Source organism: Centropristis striata, chromosome 12 (genome assembly GCF_030273125.1).
Source record: "Centropristis striata isolate RG_2023a ecotype Rhode Island chromosome 12, C.striata_1.0, whole genome shotgun sequence".
In the NCBI taxonomy this organism is placed as follows: domain Eukaryota; kingdom Metazoa; phylum Chordata; class Actinopteri; order Perciformes; family Serranidae; genus Centropristis; species Centropristis striata.
Genome location: NC_081528.1, coordinates 38,265,459 through 38,288,975, shown reverse-complemented (window position 1 = coordinate 38,288,975; position 23,517 = coordinate 38,265,459). Strand labels below are relative to the sequence as shown.

At 36.1% G+C, this 23,517-nt stretch overlaps 1 protein-coding gene across 1 annotated transcript; it reads left to right on the top strand.

Moving 5' to 3' along the window:
• Window positions 1-507: 507 nt before the first annotated feature.
• LOC131981450 (cytokine-dependent hematopoietic cell linker) lies at window positions 508-23,381 on the top strand. Its single transcript, XM_059345719.1, has 17 exons — window positions 508-568; window positions 1,189-1,337; window positions 15,081-15,234; window positions 17,411-17,463; window positions 17,548-17,587; window positions 19,268-19,318; window positions 19,416-19,450; window positions 19,560-19,570; window positions 19,659-19,742; window positions 20,697-20,718; window positions 20,924-20,948; window positions 21,044-21,133; window positions 21,218-21,232; window positions 21,311-21,405; window positions 22,601-22,678; window positions 22,755-22,910; window positions 22,995-23,381. The coding sequence occupies exons 1-17, from the start codon at window positions 508-510 to the stop codon at window positions 23,136-23,138; spliced, it is 1,263 nt and encodes a 420-aa protein (XP_059201702.1). The 3' UTR covers window positions 23,139-23,381.
• The last annotated feature ends 136 nt before the right edge of the window (window positions 23,382-23,517 follow it).

Sequence of the window (23,517 nt, the reverse complement as noted above, 5' to 3'; positions counted from 1 at the left end):
CTTGGGATAAATAAAGTCTATCTATCTATCTATCTATCTATCTATCTATCTATCTATCTATCTATCTATCTATCTACCTATCTATCTATCTATCTATCTATCTATCTATCTATCTATCTATCTATCTATCTATCTATCTATCTATCTATCTATCTATCTATCTACTGCATTTTTGAATCACATCACATCGGCATGTCAGTGTTTTACACATTGGCAGATTACTAGAACATTAGTCTACTATCTTGCTTTATTGGCTTGAAGAAGATGTAGATGATGTGAATGTGTTGTGATGGGGTGAAGCTCCACAGCTAGCTGCTAACAATCAGAGCTCAGCTCATTAGCCCTGGCTCCTTCACTCAGACACACATCTTCCAGGGATCCTCACCACAGCAGGGGGAATGACTGGGATAAATAAGGAATAATCAAGGAATGGTTCTGGCTGAGAGTTGACCTGAATACGGGGCTCCGTGCCGTCATGGAGGCTCTGCCAACACTGCTAGCAGTATAATGAATGGAGCTGTGGCACGGGCTGAGAGGAGCTACTGTACCATCACACTAATGCTGCCTGGTGAGGAGGAGGAGGACTCTCTTTTGTGGTTCATACAGAAACATGTTTCACTAACTTCTGCATGCTGTGCTACTACCCACAGTCTATATTTGGAGCAGCATCATTTGCCAGACAAACAATATGAATTTTGGTTTTTATAAAGCCATGAATAAAACAGTGAGTGAGGAGGCAGTGGTGGCTGATTGCAGAGGACTGGTTCTCAAAAATAACACATCCTCCTCCCAACATTTACACTCACAGCTCTCTGGATCTCTCTGCAGCTAACATGAAAGACATCTGGTTCACAGAGACGCAGAACAATGTTGGCGTAGCGGAGAAGAAAACATTGTGAGTGTGACCCTTCGAACTGCAGCACATAGAAACACAGAGCAGGAAATGCAAGCTTTTCACCCTTCATTTTGCAATTATAATGAACATTTTGATGATTAAATACAGTCAAATGGCAAATGAGTCATTCCTTGATGAGCTGAAAGTGTTGTGATGCAGCTAAAAATCACTTTATATGCTTCCTCTATAATGTGTTAACCAGTTCACAAAGCCTTGACACATTGCTGCAGTATCAGATCAGGTATCTTCCTTCATGAGGGTAATATTTCATGTACAGGACATTCGTTTTCTAGTCAACTTCAGCGCTGAGCCGCCGCCGCCGCCGCTCCCCGTCCATCCATCATGTGGTGACCTTCAGCTGGGTGCCCTGGCGGCGGCCCGGGGCACCGGCAGAGTGACTAATGTCGTCTCAGCCGCCACCAAAGGCCCTGATATCCGTCCAGTATTATCCGACCCTGGCGTCTACAGATTCCTATCGCAGCTCCCAGCTTTAATTATTCACGCTGCTGAATCACACTCTCACCAGAGATAGCCAGCGCGGCCAGACTGCCCTCTCCTCTCTCTGATCATATCTATCTATCTGGCTGTATGACACTATCTCATCTTTCTCTTACTGCAGATTAGAGAAGACAACTGCTGGCCAGCCACTGCCCAAGTTTACAGTTTACAGTCCAGCCAAGACAAGAGTGAGTGTGAACAGTGTGGGTCTGCTGAAATACAAAATGACCCACGCTGTTACTGCCATCACTCTTCATATTTACAGGAGTCAAACACTATAAATGCCTTGGATAGAAAAAAAAAGCCTCATATTTGAACCCTTATTAAGACTCGACCCTCTCTTTTAAGGCTGGCTTTTTTACTTGTCAGGATTTATGAACCCTCCTTAAAGTCACTTTTATTTTCATTGATAATATTGACTTCTTTACCAAGAAGAAAACAATCTGTCCTTTACTGCCTTTTCTTGGCTTTTGGTTCTTCTTTAATTGTATCGATTACTTCACAAGTACAGCTCCAAATTGTAAACTTTAAAGCAAAAAAAATGTATCAAATGATAACAATTTAAAATAAATAAATAGATAAAACGTGCAGAAGAGGTATTTTCTGTGTGTTTCAGCCCAGAGTGGTGTCTGTAATCTGTACAGCTCCAGTGTAGTTAGTTATTCTTTGTTTATATTTTTAAGTAGTGCAAGCATGCAAAAATGAGATGGTGAACATGGTGAACATCACACCTACTAGAGATCAGGATGTTAGGATTGTTGCTTGAGACAAAGTTGGAGACATAACTTTGACTAACAGTCAGAATATGAAGCATGTAGTGCTATGAGCTAAATGCATCAACATCCTATCTTGCTCCAAAAGATAATGCTAACATGCTAATGGTATAAAGTTTAAGTTTAAGGTCGTCAGCCTGCAGCTCTTCCATGTGGAGTTCTCATGTTCTCCCCGTGTCAGCGTGGGTTCTCTCTGGGTTCTCCGGCTTCCTCCCACAGTACAAAAACATGCACTTAGGTTAAAATTTGTGACTCTCAATAACCTAGTGTGTGACATGAACATTTCAGTTAGCATGCTAACACTTAGCACGAAACACACAGTATAACAGGGCTAATGGAAATGTTGATTGTTCTGCAGGTGTGTGGTCATATTTATAACTTAAAGTATTGGAGAAATTACAATTTTGACTTCATGGGGGAACTACATGAAATGTCAGGGAAACCACCAAAGACATCTATGTGACCCTAACGATTGTTGAATCATGACCACAATGTGAACCACGTAGAGGAAGGGACATGTCAGTGGACCTCCAGTCTTTAGGATTTACCCTCTGGGAACCATGAACATTTGGACAATTCTTTAAAAGTGTTAGTTGCATGTTAAACACAGAATGAGAAGGACCATTTGTGCAAACATTGTTATCAGTCTATTCAACAGTGATGGACGAACCCAAAGACTGACATTATCATCCACATGCTGCCAGCATTTCTAAGAAAGAAACACGATTATACACTATTAGACAGCATGGTCCCCCAGAGTTTGAGACAAAAGTTCTATGTGGTTCTCTCAAGACAAAAATTAAATGAAAATAAGTTTGTCAAAGTTAATTTGTGAGAGTGAAGTCATTATTTAATAGGAAACCTGACTTTGTGGTTATTCTGTGTAAAGGAGGGCCTCCTGACTCTGAGTACGCCTGCAGCTGGTCTTACATGCTAATCTCACTTGATGTGGTTTATCGTGATCACATGCATCCTTCCTGTGGAGCTGGAATCCAACATCACGACTTTAACTCTGATGCCTGTGAATGCATGAAGCACTATGGTTGTATTAGCTGGTACACATTTAGAAATATTGGTTGCACACACACACCTCACCCATATTCAACCTCTGTGTTCCTCACCCCCCAGGCTGGGACTCTGGATCTGGTTTCTTAGTGACAGGTCCAGGACAGAGGGGGGGGGGGGGGGGGGGGGGGGGTTGGTTTTTTGGCTGCTGGGAGGAGGACGGGGGGGTCTAGGGGGGGGGGGGGGGGCACAGGATGAGCTGCCAGATTGACAGGCCGCTGGGGCCGTCGCTGGGGGCCAAGGTGTAGAGATGTTCGGGGAGTTGGCGTTTGCGGCTCCAAAGATAAGCATCAGTGAGAATATGAGAGGCTAGATGGTAATCTCTGACAGGAAGTCAGGCTATACCATTGCAGAAGAAACCACAGGAGAGAGGCTGACCTTGCTAGCTGCAGCTCTGAGGAGGCCGGGCCTCCGACCCGCTGAGACAGGAAGACCTCGTCATAGTTCTGCTCGCTTTAAAAACAAGGGCAGGTCAGCTCAGCGTTTATGAGCTGATGCAACATCGCTGCAACACGGCAGCGTTAATAAACACAAACTTTAACCTACAGTTTGTTGTGCAACATTTATCCCCGACACTTTCACTGTGCTACATTGGATTTTTAATTGAAACTTAAAAACTGTTTTCAAATAAGGAACCGAAAGATGATAAAAGAACAGAGCTGGTAGTCATATAGATCTGCATCCTTCAAATCACAGATCGTTGTTTGACCAGTTTTTCATATAAAATATATGAAGGAAAACTACATTTCTGGGTGTACAGCGACCTCGATGAAAATAACTCAGCTGCGTGAAAAGATTTGCTCCAGTTATTCAAACTTATTTAGAAGAGAAACAAACTGTATTAACTAAAATCTGTTGTTGACAGACTGACTTCCTGATTCAACTTTAACCTCAGTACAGTTCTACTTTGCAGTGAGGGATTTTAGCAACATTTCAGAACTTCAAAACTCTAAATTAAGTGGTAGCTAGGGGTGGGCGATATGGCCCTAAAATAATATCTCAGGCTATAATATAATAATAATATTTCACGCTATTTTTGCGAAAACGATATTCGTGACGATATTACGAAATACTTAAAAAGATATAGAAAATATGATTTTTTTTTTTAATCTGTATAAATGAATAAAAATCTAAAATGTAGTTTGAAGTGCAAACAATCTCAACAGTTGCCAAATACAAAAAAATTTACTCTTGACTCTTGACTATGAGCAAATAATAAAAATAACCATTTCGGGGTTCCGGGGGCATATTTTCATGACATTTTGTAAAGGAGAATAATTTATTTAAGGCATCTTATTTTGACAGTCTTCTTGTGAGTTCTGTGGTGGATTCTGTTAACACACTGTGCTCTTATTTTGAAAACTGCATGTGTTTAGCGACAGAGACTAAGTAGCTTTTATTGCATTTTTTTTAACCATAAAAAATAAAAAATATGGCACACCCCTAGTGGTAGCTATTCTTAATTTTTACATGGGACACAAACATCAGTCTCCTGGAGGAACATCCTTAGTTTTTTGACCATTCACGCCTACCATCAAACACAAATATGGGTGTTAATAAGCAGCTTGCAGCATCTTTTAGGCTGTATTCTGGTAATCTTTGTTCCCAAAAAGCCGTTCTCTTCCTCGAGGGATCAAAAGTAACCTAAAGTATCTGTGGTGAGTTTGAACATATTGTTTAAGGTCACAGCTTTTGAAGGTGAGGCTTTTAAACAGAATATCAGCCATATAATATATAATATCTTGGCCAAAGCCGCAAGATTTTAAATAAGATGGAGTAATGGCCACCTCTTTACCTCTAACTGCTGTCAGAGCTCCGTATTCACGCTCCAGTAAACCTGCTGCAGCCCATGCAGAAAATATACTTTCAGCATGATTCAGCAGGTTTTTCTGTCTCATTTCAGCTGTTATATAAAAACTATTAATAGCTGGAGCTTAATGCCTCACATTGTCTGAATTTTGTCATATATGGTAACCAGCGTCCCATGTTGCTTTTAAATGTTGTAACTGGACATTAATTTATAAGTGCCGAAGATGTGACCATGTGAAGTTTAGAATGATCAGGGAGAGTTTTCAACCCAGAAGAACCCAGACCTATTTATCCTTGAAGGAAAATTATGGGGGGTATACCACAGACCAAGTGGAACCACATAGAACACATTTATGATGTTTTTAAAAAAAAAATAGTACCCCTAAATATCAAAGATCTGTGATGTGGCATACAACTCCATACAATACAATGGGCGTTTAAGGTATTTATGTTTATAATATTTCTTATTTAAAATAAAAAACTAGACACGTTTTCTGCTTACAGAAACACAAATTTGCCTTTTTCTTTGCATCTCCACAACATTTATCAAAATTGTGACATTAATAGTACTGCTTAACAACAAATTATTTTTAAGATTTGTTTTAAGTAACAAAATAATAATAAATCAATAATAAATAAAAACAAATAACCATCTGCCTTTTTGTTTGCATCTCCATAACATATATCAAAATTGTGACTTTAATTTGTTCAGGAAAAGTCGTCAAAACAAGTTAAATGCAATACAGGACAAACTATTAATGGATTAGAATTGTTAAATGGTTTTAAATTTAGTCTAGTAAAGAAAATATATATTTTTGAAATTAGCTACTTTTTCACATTTCTGTTTCCAGTCACAGCCACATTTTGGAGTAGTCACTTCCTGTTAAAGTCACATGACCACCACACCAGGGTGTTGAGTATACGTCACTTAGAGATTTAATGAGTTAATGTGAAGCATAAAGCTGAATATGGGAGATTCTAGAAGATTTAAAGTGTTTGCTTCACGGGTGTCACCATGGGTTCTTATGGGTTAAAGTGTAACCTTAGTGGCACTTTTCATTTCAAGTTTTATGCTATTAATTGAAAGTTATGGAGTTTAAGCTTGAATAAGATATACTTACAAATTATTATTTGGATCCACTTTCTTGTTTGATATAAAAAAATATCTGATGAAACGAGTAACTGTCACCTTCATTTTGCTTTTAGCAGAACAAATGTTGAAATGTCACAATATTCCTGCTCAGATTAAAAGATATACCTGAAGCAATGGCAGATTGATTTTACCCTGATTTACTGTACAAATAGTCTGCTATAGTCACATAAATATGCTGGTGTGTAAAAAAAAAAGTCTCACATTAGCAGAAGTCACCAACACTACGTGACTAAAGCTACGAGAGGAAACATTATTAAGGCTGTCGATCAAACCGTCAATGACTTTTGATGCAAGAAAAAATTAAAATAACTTTTACAAACAATATATCAAGCAATGTTTCTACAACAAGTCTGATATCCGACCACAGAAGCAGAAGACGAAGGAGCCCTTCAGCCTCTAATGTCTGAGTGGAGACCTCAGGTTATAGGCCAGTTCTTCACCACACAGGAAGTCATTTTGGGTTAGTGCAGTGGGCTGCTGAGCGCGACACTCAGACTCGGAGCAGGTGTTTCTGTCTGTTTCTGTCTGTGTGAAGGAAATAAAAACTGCAGACTATCTTTTTCTCTAACCAAATACATTAACCAGCTAGGCAGGAATTACCAGACACCCACTGAGGCAGGTGTGCTCCTTTTACAAGTCTTCTGAAAAGGTGAGTAACAGCTGGATTTGTGAGTTTGTAGAAAAGTTAAAAAAGGTGATATGTTGTAAAAACAGATGAACGTTTTGAGATATAAAGAAGAGACGAGCTTTGAAATGCACTATTTTCTTCTAGAGTTTAAAATCCTGCTTTGATTAATTTTATATGTGCGAAATGATTAGTTAAAATGATATAAAATGGGCCAATTATGCAAAAAAAAGGTCACTTTAGTTGCACGTTAAACACTTGTGATCATGTGTTAATTCTTAATAATCGCTTTAACATCTTCGCTGCAAAAATTAAATGTCGTGAAAATAAAATACTGTATATTTTACAGCAGATTAGACAAATGCACCAATCTGCTACTAAATAAAACTATATGAATACATAAGCCACAAAACAAACCAGCAGAGGATTTATTTAGCACAGAAATATTTATGTCAACACCAAGGAGAATATTAGCAGCAGCAGTGAGGAACATTTTTTGACAAACACTTCAGCGTTTGTCCTGGTTTGATCCTGTTGATATTGTTTCTGTGCTCAGCTCTTCTGGCTCTCTGCAGCTGAGACTTTCTGATGCCCGTGGCAAAGCCAGGTCACAAATCCTTAAGTAGTCGGCTGGTTTCAGTTGCCACAAATCCTCTGCACCCAATCTCCATGGGGCAGAAGTTTATTTTCCAGACTAACTGCTCAACCTCAGATGCTGGCTCCAAGTATCTAATCTGCTTCTCTTTCATACGTCTCATCCAACACCACTTCCCGTGAACCAGTAAGCTCTGAGAGCAGACAGAGTGTTGGACCACACTGACAGATCCACTAGTGGGTCTGATTCTCCCTGTGGGGACGCTGAGCTGGGAGCCTGTAATGTCTCCTGGCGTTCTCACAATCCCCGGGCCTCGCTAAAGGTCCCAACTTCTATTCTGGTAGATTTCCTTCCTGCTTCCTGTTTTGTTTTCCTTCACAGCCAAAAGCATTGAAAGATAAAAACCTGTCTGTCAATGAGTGATTGATTGATTGATTGATTGATTGATTGATTGATTGGACCCTGAGTCTCTTGTCCTCTTGTTGCCTCTCTCCCCGGAAACATGATTTTAAAATTGATCATGTGTCACAAAAAGCTGAAATGTTAGATAAATGGAAGAAACACGACAAAGACACATGAATCAGTCTTGGTTTTCTTTCTGCCTTTCAGATTTCTGATAAAAATAAAGTTGTTCCTCAATCTGTGATATTCCTGACACACTGGAGCAGTAAGTGTGGCTACTATTAGGCTGAAAAATGTATACATTTATTTTTACTTCCTTATTTCATTTTATCTTTTTAAATGTAATATAGAATAGAATAGAATAGAATAGGTCTTTATTTGTCATTGTCACATGTACAACGAAAGTCAAAGTGCTCTCCAGTAAGTGCAACATTTAAGAGTCTATAAAAATATGAATATAAAAAGAGAAATATGTACAATTCAAAATACCTTTTTGTTTAGACAAACACATAAACACACCCAGACATACATGCATAGTCGCACATATAATATATGCATATATATTGTTGAAATTGTAGCCAAACATCCAAACAGTGTATTTAGTTGATAATGTGAGGGCGGTTTATAGCTGCAGTCACTTCCGTGTGATGTCTTTCTGGCTCGCAACCAAAAGAACTTTATTAAGTTATTCTTCCTCCGTCCTGAGTTGTTCCAGGATTTTGACCAGGTGCAATGTGAAAAAGCCATTATTACACCAAAAAAAATCCTTATTTCTTAGGTAATCTCTTGCTTGTCTGATGGACCAGAGAGCAGCAGGAAGTGGTCTCAGCACGCTGTCTCCAGCATCCATCCTGTCCCTGAGACCCCACTGTATAGATTTCAATTTCAAAGTCACAAAATATCATATTATGTTCATACAGCAGAATTCCCGCCAGGATCTTGAGTTGGTAGTCCGAGTCTGACCTTCCCAAAAGTAATTCCTGATTCCCAAAAGTAATTTCTGTTTGACCTGGACAGTAGAATGATTCTGAGTTAGCTACAGGAGTTTTCTAATTAATTATATATTCTTTTTTTTTTTTTTAAGTATTTTATTTCAGTTTTATACATGTAATGTGTACGAATATAAACATATAAACATGTAATATACCAACAGTATAGAGACATAACAAAGCCCCCCAATCTAACAAAAAAAAAAAAAAGTCAGTGTTCAAGGTCAATACAAACGATTACATCAGGGGTCTCAAACTCGCGGCCCGCGGGCCAATTGTGGCCCTCGTGACGATATTTTGTGGCCCTCACCTTGATATGAAGGTTTAATGTGAGTTTTATATGAATTGTACTTTACTGTGTTGTGTGTGGAAGGTCCCTTTATTGCACAAGCTGGAGGTTTGTTTCACTTGTTTCTATGACGACGTTAACAAAAAGAAAGGCAGCTGCTACCGGACCGTTTATTATCTGCCGTGTTGTTGTTATCGGAAGAAATGAAATTGTTATGTTAAGTAATTTTGTGTCTTTTTCCAATAATTTTGTGTCTTTTTTAGTAATTTTGTGTATTTTTGGGGTAATTTTGCGTCTTTTTTTGGTAATTGTGTCTTTTTTTGGTAATTTTGTGTCTTTTTTAAGTAATTTAGTTTTACCTTTTTTGGTCATTTTGATACTGCCTCCAGTGACCCCAGGTCATTTGAGTTTGAGACCTCTGACCTAGACAGTAGAATGATTCTGAGTTAGCTATAGGAGTTTTGTAATTAATTCTATATTCTTTTTTTTTTTATATATATATATATTTTATTTTCAGTTTTATGCATGTAATGTGTACAAATATAAACATATAAACATATAATATACCAACAGTATAGAGACATAACAAAGCCCCCCAATCTAACAAAAAAAAAAAAAAAGTCAGTGTTCAAGATCAATACAAACGATTACATGAAGCACTTGGTGTAAGAGATGTACCGATATGGTCTAAATATGGCTGCCAAATTTTCAGATTTTTTCCAGAGGGATGCAACTATTCATCTCAACAGACCACCTATCAATAAGAATCCAATCCAATCCCCTTTATTTATATAGCACAATTTTAGCAAACACAAGGTTTCCAAAGTGCTGCACAAACAATAAATACATAACACAATACAAAGAGATGTAGTAAACAATAGATCAGTAAGATGCAATAAGATAAAATACATTAAAAATGGGATAAAAATAAATAAAATAAAATGTAAAAAGAAGAGGGGAGTCAGATTTCCATGATGCTGCCACACATAGAGCAACTTTAATTTAATTATATATTCCTGATAAAGGATGTTTGTTGTCTTTTGGATTATATAATAACCATGTTGGGTTCACTATATCCTTCTTTCTAGTGAATGTTAAACTTTAAGTCAGATCAACAGACTGTCAGAACAGCGAGGGGCCAGAAAGCTCCGGCTAGTTTTATATAAAGACCTCGTTCTTCTGCTCTTCTGAGTGTTAATGTTAAGGAAGAAAAGTCGGAGGACAAATGGTGTTGGAAGCCCACATCCTTTAACAGAATACCAAACTAATGAGGTTTTTCATTTTTGTTTCAGTCCCTGGTTAGCTGAGAGAGAGAGGGAGCAGCCATGACTCTGCTGTGATAATGGTGAGTTATAGCGTCCCCACGGTTCCACATGAACGTTCCCAGGAGAACCTCTGGGAGCTGGAGCCCCCCGAGTAATTACCTTTTAGCACAGAAATGAGCAAAGAGAGGGATTCTGCTCTGTCATTGTTAGTGCACAGCAAAAAACAACTCACAGCAGGCCAGGATTATGATTAATAACTATTATTTTCTGTTGCATTTGAAGTTAAATTACGTGGTAATATTTTAATTTATTTAGTTGTACTGATCAATACAAAAATCACCTATAAAATACACAAAAGCTTATTAGATTAATTATATTTTAATGCCATTTGAGGGAGTTATCTGAAGACATCAATCAACATTTGTGTCTTTTAAACATTTAATTAAAGTAGTTGTTTTTCATTTCAAAGAAATTATCCAAATTCATATTTATTGTGATTATTTATACCTCAACCCCAATTCCAAAAAAATGGGACACTGTGTATATAAAACTGAATGTGATTTATTTGTACATCCTTTGGGAAATATTTTCATTTAATACTGTGCAAACAAATTAGCTATTATTTTTTTGTAAACACAATTTGATCAATTCTGTTTTTTTACACAGTGGCTTGTATGGAATAGCATTGATAGAATTAATGAAACACTCTTAATCTATACACACACTTTTTAACAGATTTTGTTAGTTATGATGTAGTTTCTCTACATAGTTGGCTCATGTTTTTTTTATTTTTTTGTTATAAATGTATCACAGAGCAACAGAACAAGGTGCAAAATGTTCTCTTTGATATCACTTTTCTGCCTTTAGGCTCCTCACATCAACTTCTCAAAATCACATCAACTCCTTTGAGATCTTCACTCTCTGTCTTTAACAAGGATCATGCTAATCAGAAATGAAAATTTAAAGCCATGAATGCAGAAATGCCAGCAAGGCAGAGTCTGTAACCAAGCAGTAACTATCACCTGCATGAAATATGAAGACAGCTTCCCTTTTGGTCGCTTCGATCCCTCTAGTCATCTCAAGTCTTCTTCCATCTGAAGCCTCTTTATACAGAGATGAGTTAGACATTTTCAGCTCACTGGACCAGAATGTGCTAACAATGTGAGTCAACCAGGGCTGAGGAATATTTCTGTGTTTTAATAGATTGACCTAAAAGCTAACACAGTAAACTTAAATTGCCGATAATTATCTTTAACTCTATAAAGCCTGACCCATGAAATAATTGCCAGAAAATTATATTTTTTTTAAACTTGAGCATTTATTGAACCTGCTGACAAATTAAAAAAATATCAATTTGCATATATGAATTCTAATTTGTATCATATTTGATACATCAGGTCCTTTTGTGCAATTTGTTGCTCACAGTTTGTTTTTCTTGAACTTACAAAAGCATAAAACCGAACATTTTTATCCTATTAAGACTTTCCTTTTAACATTTAATTCAAATATGCAAGAAAACAATTATTTATCTGCTGATATGAAGTTTTCACCCAGCAATGAACCTGTATCATTTTTGCTACATCTGGTATTTTTGTGCAATTTGTTGCTCAGTTTGTTTGTTTTTAATCTCCAACACATGTATACATCAGGTTTTTCAGGAAAAAAATATATCAGACTGATGATGTAGAGGTCTCAACAACTTGTGTATCAAATGTGATACACTTGACTTTATAGGGTTAAAAGAACTATTATTATAATCAGCCACCAGTTATTCCCATTTATTCCCATTTGATGAGTCAAAATCATGCTGTAAAACTGGAGACATTGTTGAGCTAATTGGTAGCTTGAGTCAACCTTGTTCAGCCATTTCTTGCAGCATAAAAACCTGAACTTGTGCTTTATTTAGAAGAATTTCCCACCATTTGTGCACATAGCAAACATGTCACATGAATCACTGTCTTTCTGAGTAAACTCTGTGGATTCATCATGAAGCATAGAAACAATGGAGCCTGTTCTTCCTTAGGAAAGCCTTTCATAGTGGCAGAGCACCTGCTGGACTAAACCATCAATTTCCTCTCAGGAGAAGCCACCGTGTGCTCTCCTTTTCATTGCAAAAGAAACTCCTCTGATGTGAAGCTCATTGCTTTTTAAACTGGCCGAGAGAAGCTGTTTGATTGGCTGATTGATGCATCCAGTGATAACAGATTCATGGTCTCACACATTTATTCAGCTTCGCCGCAGCTGCACAGAAATACCCGGTCACAATGCACTTTGCGTCATGTTCCATTAATTAATAGAAATAGACTATATTTATTATGTAACACTTTGTCACACAGTGTCACTTCTTTCTGAGACTGGCTATAAATGTGCGCCTGTTAGTGTCTGTGTGAGTGTAAAAAGTGAAACTTTAAAAAGGAAATCCCTTGGAGACAAGCAGTGGGTTATGTTGCAACACCTCATTATAGCTTCCTGTGCTTATCGTGTTGTAGCTGCTAAAGGATCTAACACCAGCTGTCAGCTCAGAATATATTACGTTATGTTATAGTATATAATGAGCAAGCTGCAAGGGGGATTGTAGGTTTAATGATTTCATTGTTTTCAATGCAAATTAAAATATTTGTTTCCATTAAATGAATGAATGCAGAGTGAGATTATAATCAGAAGCAGCGTTTCTTTCTTCTCTCTAATCTTAGTGACACAAACACAGTTTCTAAGATCTCAGCGTTATAAGATGAATGAATGAATGAATGAATGCTTTATTTCGGTTACAAAAAACAACAACAACAACAAAAACAAACAAAACAAAGACAACAAAATAAAATCATGGGTAACACTTTCTATGAAGACTACATCTATAGTGCATTATGAGTGCATTCATAGTGAATTATAATGCTCATTATAATCAATCATAATGCATTATGACTGCATTCATAAACACATATAAAGCTTCATGATGCACTATATCAACAGTTATAAATATAGCTTATAATGACTTATAAATCCAAGTGTCTTATGAGTGCTCTTGACTGGTTATAAACTACAGGCTGACTGATGAGGCTTATAATACATTACAACTACTCATACCCCTCTATACACACACCTCAACAATCAGTTGTTATAAGGACTCATAGGATGCCATAAGTATAAATAAATGATCAATGTATGCTTTAAGTAAAGTGAGGTTCATATAGACGCATCTATAATGCATTATAGCTAATCATGATGTTTCATTGTTGGCGTTAAGTAAAGTGTAACACATTTTCATGCATTTAAAAGAAGCTATGCTGCATCATAAGTCATTATTTATACTTATGGCATCCTATGAGTCCTTATAACAATTGATTGTTGAGGTGTGTGTATAGAGGGGTATGAGTAGTTATAATGTATTATAAGCCTCATCAGTCAGCCTGTAGTTTATAACCAGTCAAGAGCACTCATAAGACACTTGGATTTATAAGTCATTATAAGCTATATTTATAACTGTTGATATAGTGCATCATGAAGCTTTTTATGTGTTTATGAGTGCAGTCATAATGCATTATGATTGATTATAATGAGCATTATAATTCACTATGAATGCGCTCATAATGCACTATAGATGTAGTCTTCATAGAAAGTGTTACCAAATCATGTTTTTTACAAAAGAATCCATCAGACAGCAACCGGAAAAGGAACAGGCTGAAGCCACTAAAGGCTGATTTTAGCCTCTCCTGTACCATCTACATGCATATACATTACATTATATACATTACATTATATACATTATATACATGACATTATATACATTACATTATATACATTATATACATGACATTATATACATTACATTATATACATTACATTAACTGAGTAATTCACATTGTTACAAAACACATGATACCTTAAACTGAAAAATCAAATTCAATCAAATTTCATTGTAACCCTTGATCATTTTAGATTCTAAAGCATGGGTCTCAAACTCGCGGCCCGCGGGCCAATTGTGGCCCTCGTGACGATATTTTGTGGCCCCCACCTTGATATGAAAGTTTAATGTGAGTTTTATATGAATGGCACTTTACTGTGTTGTGTGTGGAAGGTCCCTTTAATTACTTTTTAAAATAATTTTGTGTCTCTTTTGGTAATTTTTAGTCTTTTTTTGGTCATTTTGTTTCTTCTTTTAATAATTCTGTGTCTTTTTTTGGTAATTTTTTGTCTATTTTTGGTCATTTTGTTTCTTCTTTTAATATTTGTTTGTCTTTTTTTGGTCATTTTTTTTCTTCTTTAAGTAATTTATTTTTTTCTGCCATTTTGTGTCTTTTTTTGGTCATTTTGTGTCTTTTTTTTATAATTTTGTGTCTTTTTTTGTAATTTTGTGTCTTTAAAAAAACGTAATTTTGTGTTTTTTCAGTCATTTTGTGTCTTTTTTTGTAATTTTGTGTCTTTTTTGGTCGTTTTGTTTTGTTTTGGTCATTTTGTGTCTTTTTTAAGTAATTCAGTTTTTTTTGGTCATTTTGATATTGCCTCCAGCGGCCCCGAGGTAATTTGAGTTTGAGACCCCTGTTCTAAAGTCTTCTTGAAAACTAACATAGAGTTACACATCTTTATTTCATCATTTAGTCCATTAATCCATAATTTTACACCCAAAACTGACACACATGTGTATTTGAGATTAGTTCTGACTTTCTGAGTTTCAAACAAAAAAGATGAAGATGATATTTGTCTTTTATACACTTCTCTCCACAGGATAGAAACAGGACAGGCAGGAACAGAAACCAGAGATGTGGAAGCTACAACAACGTGGCAGAGCCGGAGTACGATGTGGTGGATGACCAGGAGGAAATGATGCATGTTCGAATATTTCCTGCTAGACCCATAAACGATGAGAGAGAGTATGCAGGTAGAGAGACAATCACTCTTCATTCAGATTCACACTGATCTTATTTTATACTGCTTTCATTTCCACTTTAGGTTACTTAGTCAAGTCAAAGTTTATTTATAGACATGTAAAAACAACCTCAGTGGACCAAAGTGCTGTACAGTTATTAAAATAGAATAAATCATACACATATACACTACTGGTCAAAAGTTTTAGAACAGCCCAATTTTTCCAGTTTTTTATTGAAATTCAAGCAGTTCAAGTCAAATGAACAGCTTGAAAGGGTCCAAAGGTAAGTGGTGAACTGCCAGAGGTAAATAAAAAAAGGTAAGCTTAACCAAAACTGAAAAATAATGTACATTTCAGAATTATACAAGTAGGCCTTTTTCAGGGAACAAGAAATGGGTTAACAACTTAACTCTATGGAGTCTTGGGCTATTTTGTCCATTTTTGAATAATTTTCATGCCTTTGTAAGTCATTTTGTGTCTTTTTTTGTCATTTTGTGTCTTTTTTTAGTCATTTTGTGTCTTTTTTTTAGTCCTTTAGTCCAACATAAAATGTGATTTTGAATCTTTTTTTTACTTTCAAAACACTATCATGCTCAGTAAAGAATTTTAAATGTTGCAAATGTGCATTAATTTCAGAGTACACTGAGACATTAAACTGCATCATTTTCAATTAAATTCTGGAAAAGTTGGTGTGTTCTAAAACTTTTGACCAGTAGTGTAGGTATAAATAAAAACAATGAAAACAATAAAAATACTAAAAACAGTAAAACAATAAAATACAATAGAATGAAATAGTAATAAAAGCTCAATCCAAAACAGAGTTAGAGATTTAAAAAAAAGACAAATAAAAGGGTAAAAAAGTAAAAAAAGAAAGCCAAGGATTCTTGCCTAGCTGCGACTGACCGCCAAGGAGAATAAATAGGTTTTTTTTTTGGTTTTTTTTCATATATATCTTTATTGGGTTGTCAGGACATAATACATATTCAATCAGAAAAGGTACAATTCACCCATTTTTCCCCCTTTTAGAACAACCCCCCGCCCCCCGAACCAGAGAGTTACATTCACATAAAATAAGCAAAAAACAATAAATAGTAATGATAATGAGAAAATACAACTCTCTCCCCCTCAAAGAAAAACAGGAGGGGTGAACAGTAGCCAAATAAACAATAACAAAAAACGAAAAATAAAAATAAAAATATACATATAAACATACATACATACATACATAAATAAATAGGTTTTTAATAATGTTTTAAACTAGATTTAAGCGTGGATTCAGTTTCATTTAATCCTTACAAATGTCTAGTTTAAGTTTTGTTTTTTAAGCTTGTTTACAGTAATTGTACAACAATAACCACAAACATGGCGTCGTGGTCGCTCCGTGGGCTGAGACTCAGACGGAGGAACGTCTGTAGGAGGAATCTGACCTTTAGTTTCTGTAGTTTCTGTCAGCTGCTCATCTCAATAATTCCACTTGCCTTAAATGTGCAAAAATACAGCACAGAAAATGTATAAATAGTTCATAAACTTGTACCCAAAAACACTAAGAGTTCACCATGAGTGCTAAATTTAAACCTAAATAAGTTTGAATACAATAAAAGTGAGTTTGTTTCAGAGAATAGAACCAGTGAATATAATCAGATTGAAGCTGTATGAACACCAGAATAACTGTGAGAGAATGAAAGCGAGTGTATCTGAGAGGAGCCACGCTGATCTGCCAGTGTGTCTCCAGGGCCATCTGTTGGCTGAGCAGCCTGCAGGAGATCACAGTGATCCAGAGCTGGAGGAGAGAGGAGAGAGGAGGCATGTAGTGAGCTGGAGGAGGAGAGAGAGAGGAGGCATGTAGTGAGCTGGAGGAGGAGAGAGGAGAGAGGAGGCATGTAGTGATAGACTCCTCTCCTCTCCTGCAGGCTGAGGCCCACAGCTAGACGCCTCACAGCTGCACGTCCACAACTTTATCCTCAATGTGGCTTTTAAATGTGTTCACACTTGGAGTGTTCCCCTCTGTAATCAATACAGTCTGCTGCTGCAGAGCACTGCTGGGACCAGCAGCCACCCCGTTTACTGCAATGAGAGAAACTCATGGAGCGTTTAAACTGTTCACTAACACTGAAACTGCTGAAACTACTGGAACTACTGTTATTACTGAGGCTGATAGAGTTTCATCACAACTTCTTTTGCTTTCAAGACAGGGATCTTCCACGCTCGGCGTCGGCCCACAGCCTCTCCTCCTGCTGCTCTGTAAGCTTTCTCTTGTGTTTCCTTTACATTTATGCTGCATTACAACTGTGCTGCTGCTGTAAATGTCTCTCTCCTCTCCATCAGGGCGTCTCCACCCCCCCGAGAGAAACCCCACCTCCTTTAGGTAATATGACAAAACTATCCATAATGTGTTTTGGTAACATTTTACAATAACCATCATTTATAGATGGGAAACAGATAGTTAATTAATGTTTAATCATCATTTATAAACCGTATAAAGGCCATTTAGAATGGTGAATAGAAAATGTAATAATGTTAAACTATAATTTATAAATGCCAAATAGATTACTTTACCATAATCAAACATAATTATTAGTTTATTAATAGCTTTACAGTTGTTATGACATTTTTAACACCATATTAAGTATGTAAATTATTTAAAAATGTTTCTTATACCTTTTAAGAAATTGCTTGAAAACATTTAAAGATTAAATATGTATTGAATTTTGTAAATGGTTAATAATAATTGGTTTATAAACCATCTATAAACATCACTTAGATGGTTATTGTAAAGTGTTACCTGTGTTTTTTATGATTGTGGTTAAGACATTCTGTGGAAGAGAAAAAGGCTCAAAACAATAAAGAAATAACATTCTTCTTCTTACAGTTGATGAGTAAAATAAATCAGCTACAAAACACAGTTGAAGACTTCATTCACTGCTGCTACAGCCTGATACCTGATTAGCTTATAGTTGCTAATATTAGTTAGCATTGGCAACCTTTAGAAAGAAATTGCCGTGTAACGTCAGTATACTGACTCTGTGACTTTTTTCTACTTGCTGCTCATCAAACGTTACACAACCTGCATTATTCAATATTTAACATTAAATTTAAATCTTTCATAAAAATGTCCATGTTGCATAAAATACTGAAAACACAGAAAGCAGACACAAGACCAGCTCTGCAGACCTTATAGCCTCATTAAGTTAGTTAGTTAGTTAGTTAGTTAGGTTCTTTATTGTCCCCAAAGGGATAATTGTTCTCACACAGTCGGGTTTTTCTCAGGACAGCAAACATTTAAGCAGATTGCTGATAAATCCCTGAACACTACAACAGGCAGGCAGTTAGCTTAGCAGCTGGCTAGTGACCCGAGGCCAGTTAGAGATCCAGATTCAGCCTCAGATTTCGGTACCTGCACACTTTTTAGAAATGCTTTTTAAAGATATACGGTGCAGAAAGTGTCACTGACTGTAAACACTACATTCAAAGTTGGCTCTCTTCCCATCTCTAGACCTTCAACAGTGCATACTGAGCCATCATGAAACCCAGATTCCCTCTTATTTTGGCTGCTGTGTCCACTATTATAGCTTTTACTGCATGTGTTGTTTGGCTTATTTATATACAGTCTATGGTGTTTAGTCCCCATGCAGGCCAAACACCCGGTGCCCAAAGGCCGACCCCCACAAACAACCTGAACACAGCAGAAAATAAAGAGCAATCAGAGAATACAGCCAGAGAGCAGGATCTCAGACATTGCCACACACTTGTGGTGATTGACAGGGATTACTCTTGTATTTCAGGGAATCTATAATGAACATTTTTAAAAATCATTTCATTTTAATTATTTTTTCTTTAGGTATTTCAGCTCCTGTCCTCTATAGATTTAGGAACATATAATACAGCTGATTGTTTAAAGTAACTACAGCCTTAAAGTTGACTTAAAAGTGTCAACTTTCCCTCTAAAATTGAGAACCAGAACCTGAAAATGGGACTTAAGACCACCACCTCAGTAAATGTGTAGTATATATAATGACTTTTTTGCATTCTGTGTTTTTTAATGCAGGGCCTGCAATAAATAGAGACCTGAAGCCAGGCAGGAGAAAGACTAGATTAGGTAAGGCAACTTACAGGAGTTTACTTTCAACACCTTTTTCTTCAGAAGCATCCTACATAAACATGTGTTCCTCTTAATAATAATATAAATCTTCCAGTTAGGAGGGTCGCACCTGCGCCGCCAGCAGACCAGGTAAACACCTGAACCACATATATACTGTTGGCTCTGTCTTTGTGGCAATAAACTGTTTTGATTGGAACTTGTACTAGGTAATGATTTCTCTCTTTTTCTAATATCACAGCGGTCAAACAGGTAATTTGCACAACTACTATTCATGTTATTCATTGTAGGTTTAACTGGGTTACAGATGGACTTTTATCTAAAGTCTTTGTCCTTCCAGGCGCTCTCCAACGCCGCCGCCGCCGGTCTCAGAGTTAGTGAACCAGCTGTCTGGACTGGTCCTCCGAGAACCCTGCAGGAGAGAGTGAGACATGTTTTATTGCTTTAGCAGGACAGGAAGCAGCTAAACACACCAGCATCTCTTTTATTCTGACCCCATGTGACCCTTTTCTCTGTGTGAAAGGAGTTTACAGTTTGTACAGTGAAGCAGTGGCGCCATCTGCTGGTTATAAAGATAATTACAGAACAGACAGAACATGCTAGAGGCTTTCTGTGATGTAGATAGATAGATAGATAGATAGATAGATAGATAGATAGATAGATAGATAGATAGTTAGATAGATAGATAGTTAGATAGATAGATAGATAGATAGATAGATAGATAGATAGATAGTTAGATAGATAGATAGATAGATAGATAGATAGATAGATAGATAGATAGATAGATAGATAGACTTTATTTATCCCAAGCTGGGAAATGACAGTGTAGCAGCAGCATTACACACAGAGACAATAACAACACAATTAAATAAAAAGAACAACCTAGGCATACTTCAAGCAATAAAATATAAAAATACAATAAAATATAATAAAAAATAAAGTGTCTAAAGAAGGAGTATGTATTACGGAGTAGAATAGAATTCCAGAGCAGTAGCATTTTGTCTTTGTTTTGTCATTTTATGTTTAAATCCAAAAGTTGATGGAGAACTTTCAAACTAAAGAACCATTACATCTACCTCTCCTCTGAAATATGTATAACCCATCTAAAGACCAACCTGTTTTTGGCCACTTTGGCTTTTATTTGTTAGTATTTTATTTTGCGGTTTGTGTAATGTTCTTGTGTGATTTTTTGTTGTTGTTGTTAATATTCCATGATTTTATTCGCTTATTTCTGTCCATTCTTATTTGAAATTTCCTTAATTTTCCATGCAATGATTCATGTTTTATTTCATCTAATTGTAAAGCATCTGTAGTTTTTAAATGTGCTCTATAAATATAAATAAATGTGACTTGACTAATTCCCCCTTTTTCATTTCAGTGGACATAGAGCAGCTAAAAAAGTAAGTAGTCAAAAATGCAACCGATCAGATTTCAGAATCAGAATTAAACAATTTTAGTCATGCTATTTTCATTTTACATTTGTAAAACATATATTTTATTCTACCAATAACACAAAACAACCAGATTTGTAATCTGACTAGAATGGACTCTTAATCCATCCTGCCATGTTGATTTTTAATTAACTCCTTTTAATATTTCTCACAGACAGAATTCAATTCACCTACCAAAGGTAAGAACTAAAGGAGCGTGAAAGGAACATTTAATACAAAGTATCTTCACTGTTATAATGTTGTATATAATGTAATAATGTTGTATGTATTTCAGGTCTCCAGAGTGCTGACATTATCGCTTCATCAGCTCAGAACAATCTAAGACATTCTCTGGATCTGGAAACTCATTCTTTAGAAACAAGGTGTGCCTTTCACTTTTCAGTTCTTTCAGGATAATTAAGCTCATGTTCAGTCACTTTTGAATAACTCTTTCTTCTTTTATTTAGAGCACAACAAAGTCTAGGTAAGTCCTGTTACAGAACATCAGTATTATTACACATTGTTTGATTAAATGAGTAAACGTTAATGAATCTCCTTAAAGAAAGGGTGCCGTCGAAGCGTCATCACCATGAGTGGCCTCAAACTAAGGAGGACTTTGACCAACACGACTTTATTCCGATGGAGAAACCTCAACAGGTAAACTGACTACTACCTGCTAATAAATACTCTTTAGAATATTTTACTTTTTCTTTTACTCGATTACTAATTTGACATTTGTAGATACTTGTAACTTTGCAGATTCAAATTATGAATACAAACATAAAATAAACTAATAAATGATGATATCTTATTATAGATTACACTTCCCAACATTATATAAAATAACTGAAATGTGCCTAATGTTTACCAGCTGCAACATTAAAGTGCTGTACACGTAATATATATAAATCTGAAATAGACCATTGTGCATAATGAGTACATTAACTTTTGGTCCAGTAATTATATTGTGAATCTGTTTTAAGAATCATTGTGAACTTGTCTGTAAAAAGGTTTCAAAATCGTTGGGCATTATAAAAAGGGTTAAACACCATTTGAAAAAGAGCACACTTCTAACATTGTATTACAGTTTAATTTATCCTTATCTTCACATATCTTACTGTAATATAATTTGGGCGAGCACTTACCATTCTTATTTACAGGCAATTCATAGATTTCAGAAATCCTTTGTAAGACTTGCCACTAACTCTTCTTATTTAGCCCATAAACTAAACCATTATTTAAACAATTGCAACTACTTACAATTTATGAGGTCAATAAGTATCAAACAGGCGTTCTTATGTATAAAGTCATTTGCCTTCCTGCATCTTTACCTAACTTTTTTCATAGTTACTTTGAGTTTAATTCTCATTATCATGTACATCTTACAAGAAGAAAGAATGATTTACATATTCCTTTCTGTAGGAACTCTGTTGCCAAATTCTCATTAGTTTATCAAGGTGTTAGACATAAAACATCTAACAGAATCATGTTCCTCTTTAAATACTTTTAAGACCAAGCTCAAAAAATCCCTATAGATGTTCTACACCTTTGTATTTGTTTTGTTTAAATTTTGTTTGTATTGTTTTATTTATTTAGTATTTAGTATAGTTACTGATAGGTTTAAGAGGGAGGGTGGCGTATAAGCCCTTTGGGCTTTTTGATCTTTCCTGCATTTTCTTTTACTGTTTCTTATACTGTTATTTCTTAACGATTGTATGTTTTTTAAGTGCAAACAACAACAAAAAATGTTTTTTTTTAAATCTAATCTTGCAGGACTTTTGCGTGTAACATAATATTTTTGCACTGTACTATTGCAATAAGCTCTATAATAGTTCTTAATAATATTTTGCAGACCTACTGTGAGGAGGACTGGTATGTTGGAGCCTGTAGTCGAGCAGATGCTGAGCACGCCTTACACCTGGTCAACAAGGTACTGGACCCCCTTTAATATCACATTAACAGAAAAGATCTGAATGTGTCTAAACTTATTGTGTTAATCCCACCAGGACGGAGCTTTCCTGGTGCGAGACTGCTCCGTCAACACCAACAGCGAGCCGCTGGTCCTGGCTGTGTACCATGAGAAGAAGGTTTATAATGTAAAGATTCGATTCTTCGAGAGCACCAGTAAGTTCGCTCTGGGGACAGGACAACGCTCTAATGATGTAAGTGGACCAATTAAAAAAAACACATTCAACAAGCTCTGTCTGGATTCTATTTACTGAAGTTCACGTTTTATTCCTCCTCAGATGTTTAACACGGTTGCAGACATCATCAAGTTTCACTCCTTATTCCCGATAATACTGATCAGTGGGAGAAACATCAGATGCCCAGAGAACTGTGTGCTGACGTGTCCCGTAACCAGGAGAGATGTTGACCAGCTGCTGGAATAACAAGAAACCGTTCCAGATAGAATAATCTGATCAATCCCATCTGACTGTAACAGAAATATTCTCTGAAGCCCCTTTGCTTGTCTCAATAAATAACTCACTTTTGTCTAAATCTGTAACCAAACTTATTGTCAATAGGAATGTATCTGTTGATTTTTCCTTCTTTTCCATGTTTCAGCAGTTTGAAACTCAAAAATAGTCACTTTGAAAATACAAAACATAGAGAAGCAGCACACTCTGGTGGAAACCTGGTAGCAGATTATATATAATATTTGTCATCTTTGCTTTAAAACTTTACCAAAATAACCGTTTTCTGTAAGCATGTCCGAATTGTGAGAATAAGGCTTCTGGATTATATACCTATATATATATATATACTTTA

Excerpts from the sequence above, each read along its gene's own strand:
- LOC131981450 (XM_059345719.1), top strand. The coding sequence starts at position 508 with ATGAATGGAGCTGTGGCACGGGCTGAGAGGAGCTACTGTACCATCACA. Across the intron at positions 19,319-19,415 it reads CAGGAGAAAGACTAGATTAG|TTAGGAGGGTCGCACCTGCG; the intron begins GTAAGGCAACTT and ends TAAATCTTCCAG. Across the intron at positions 20,719-20,923 it reads GACATAGAGCAGCTAAAAAA|ACAGAATTCAATTCACCTAC; the intron begins GTAAGTAGTCAA and ends TATTTCTCACAG.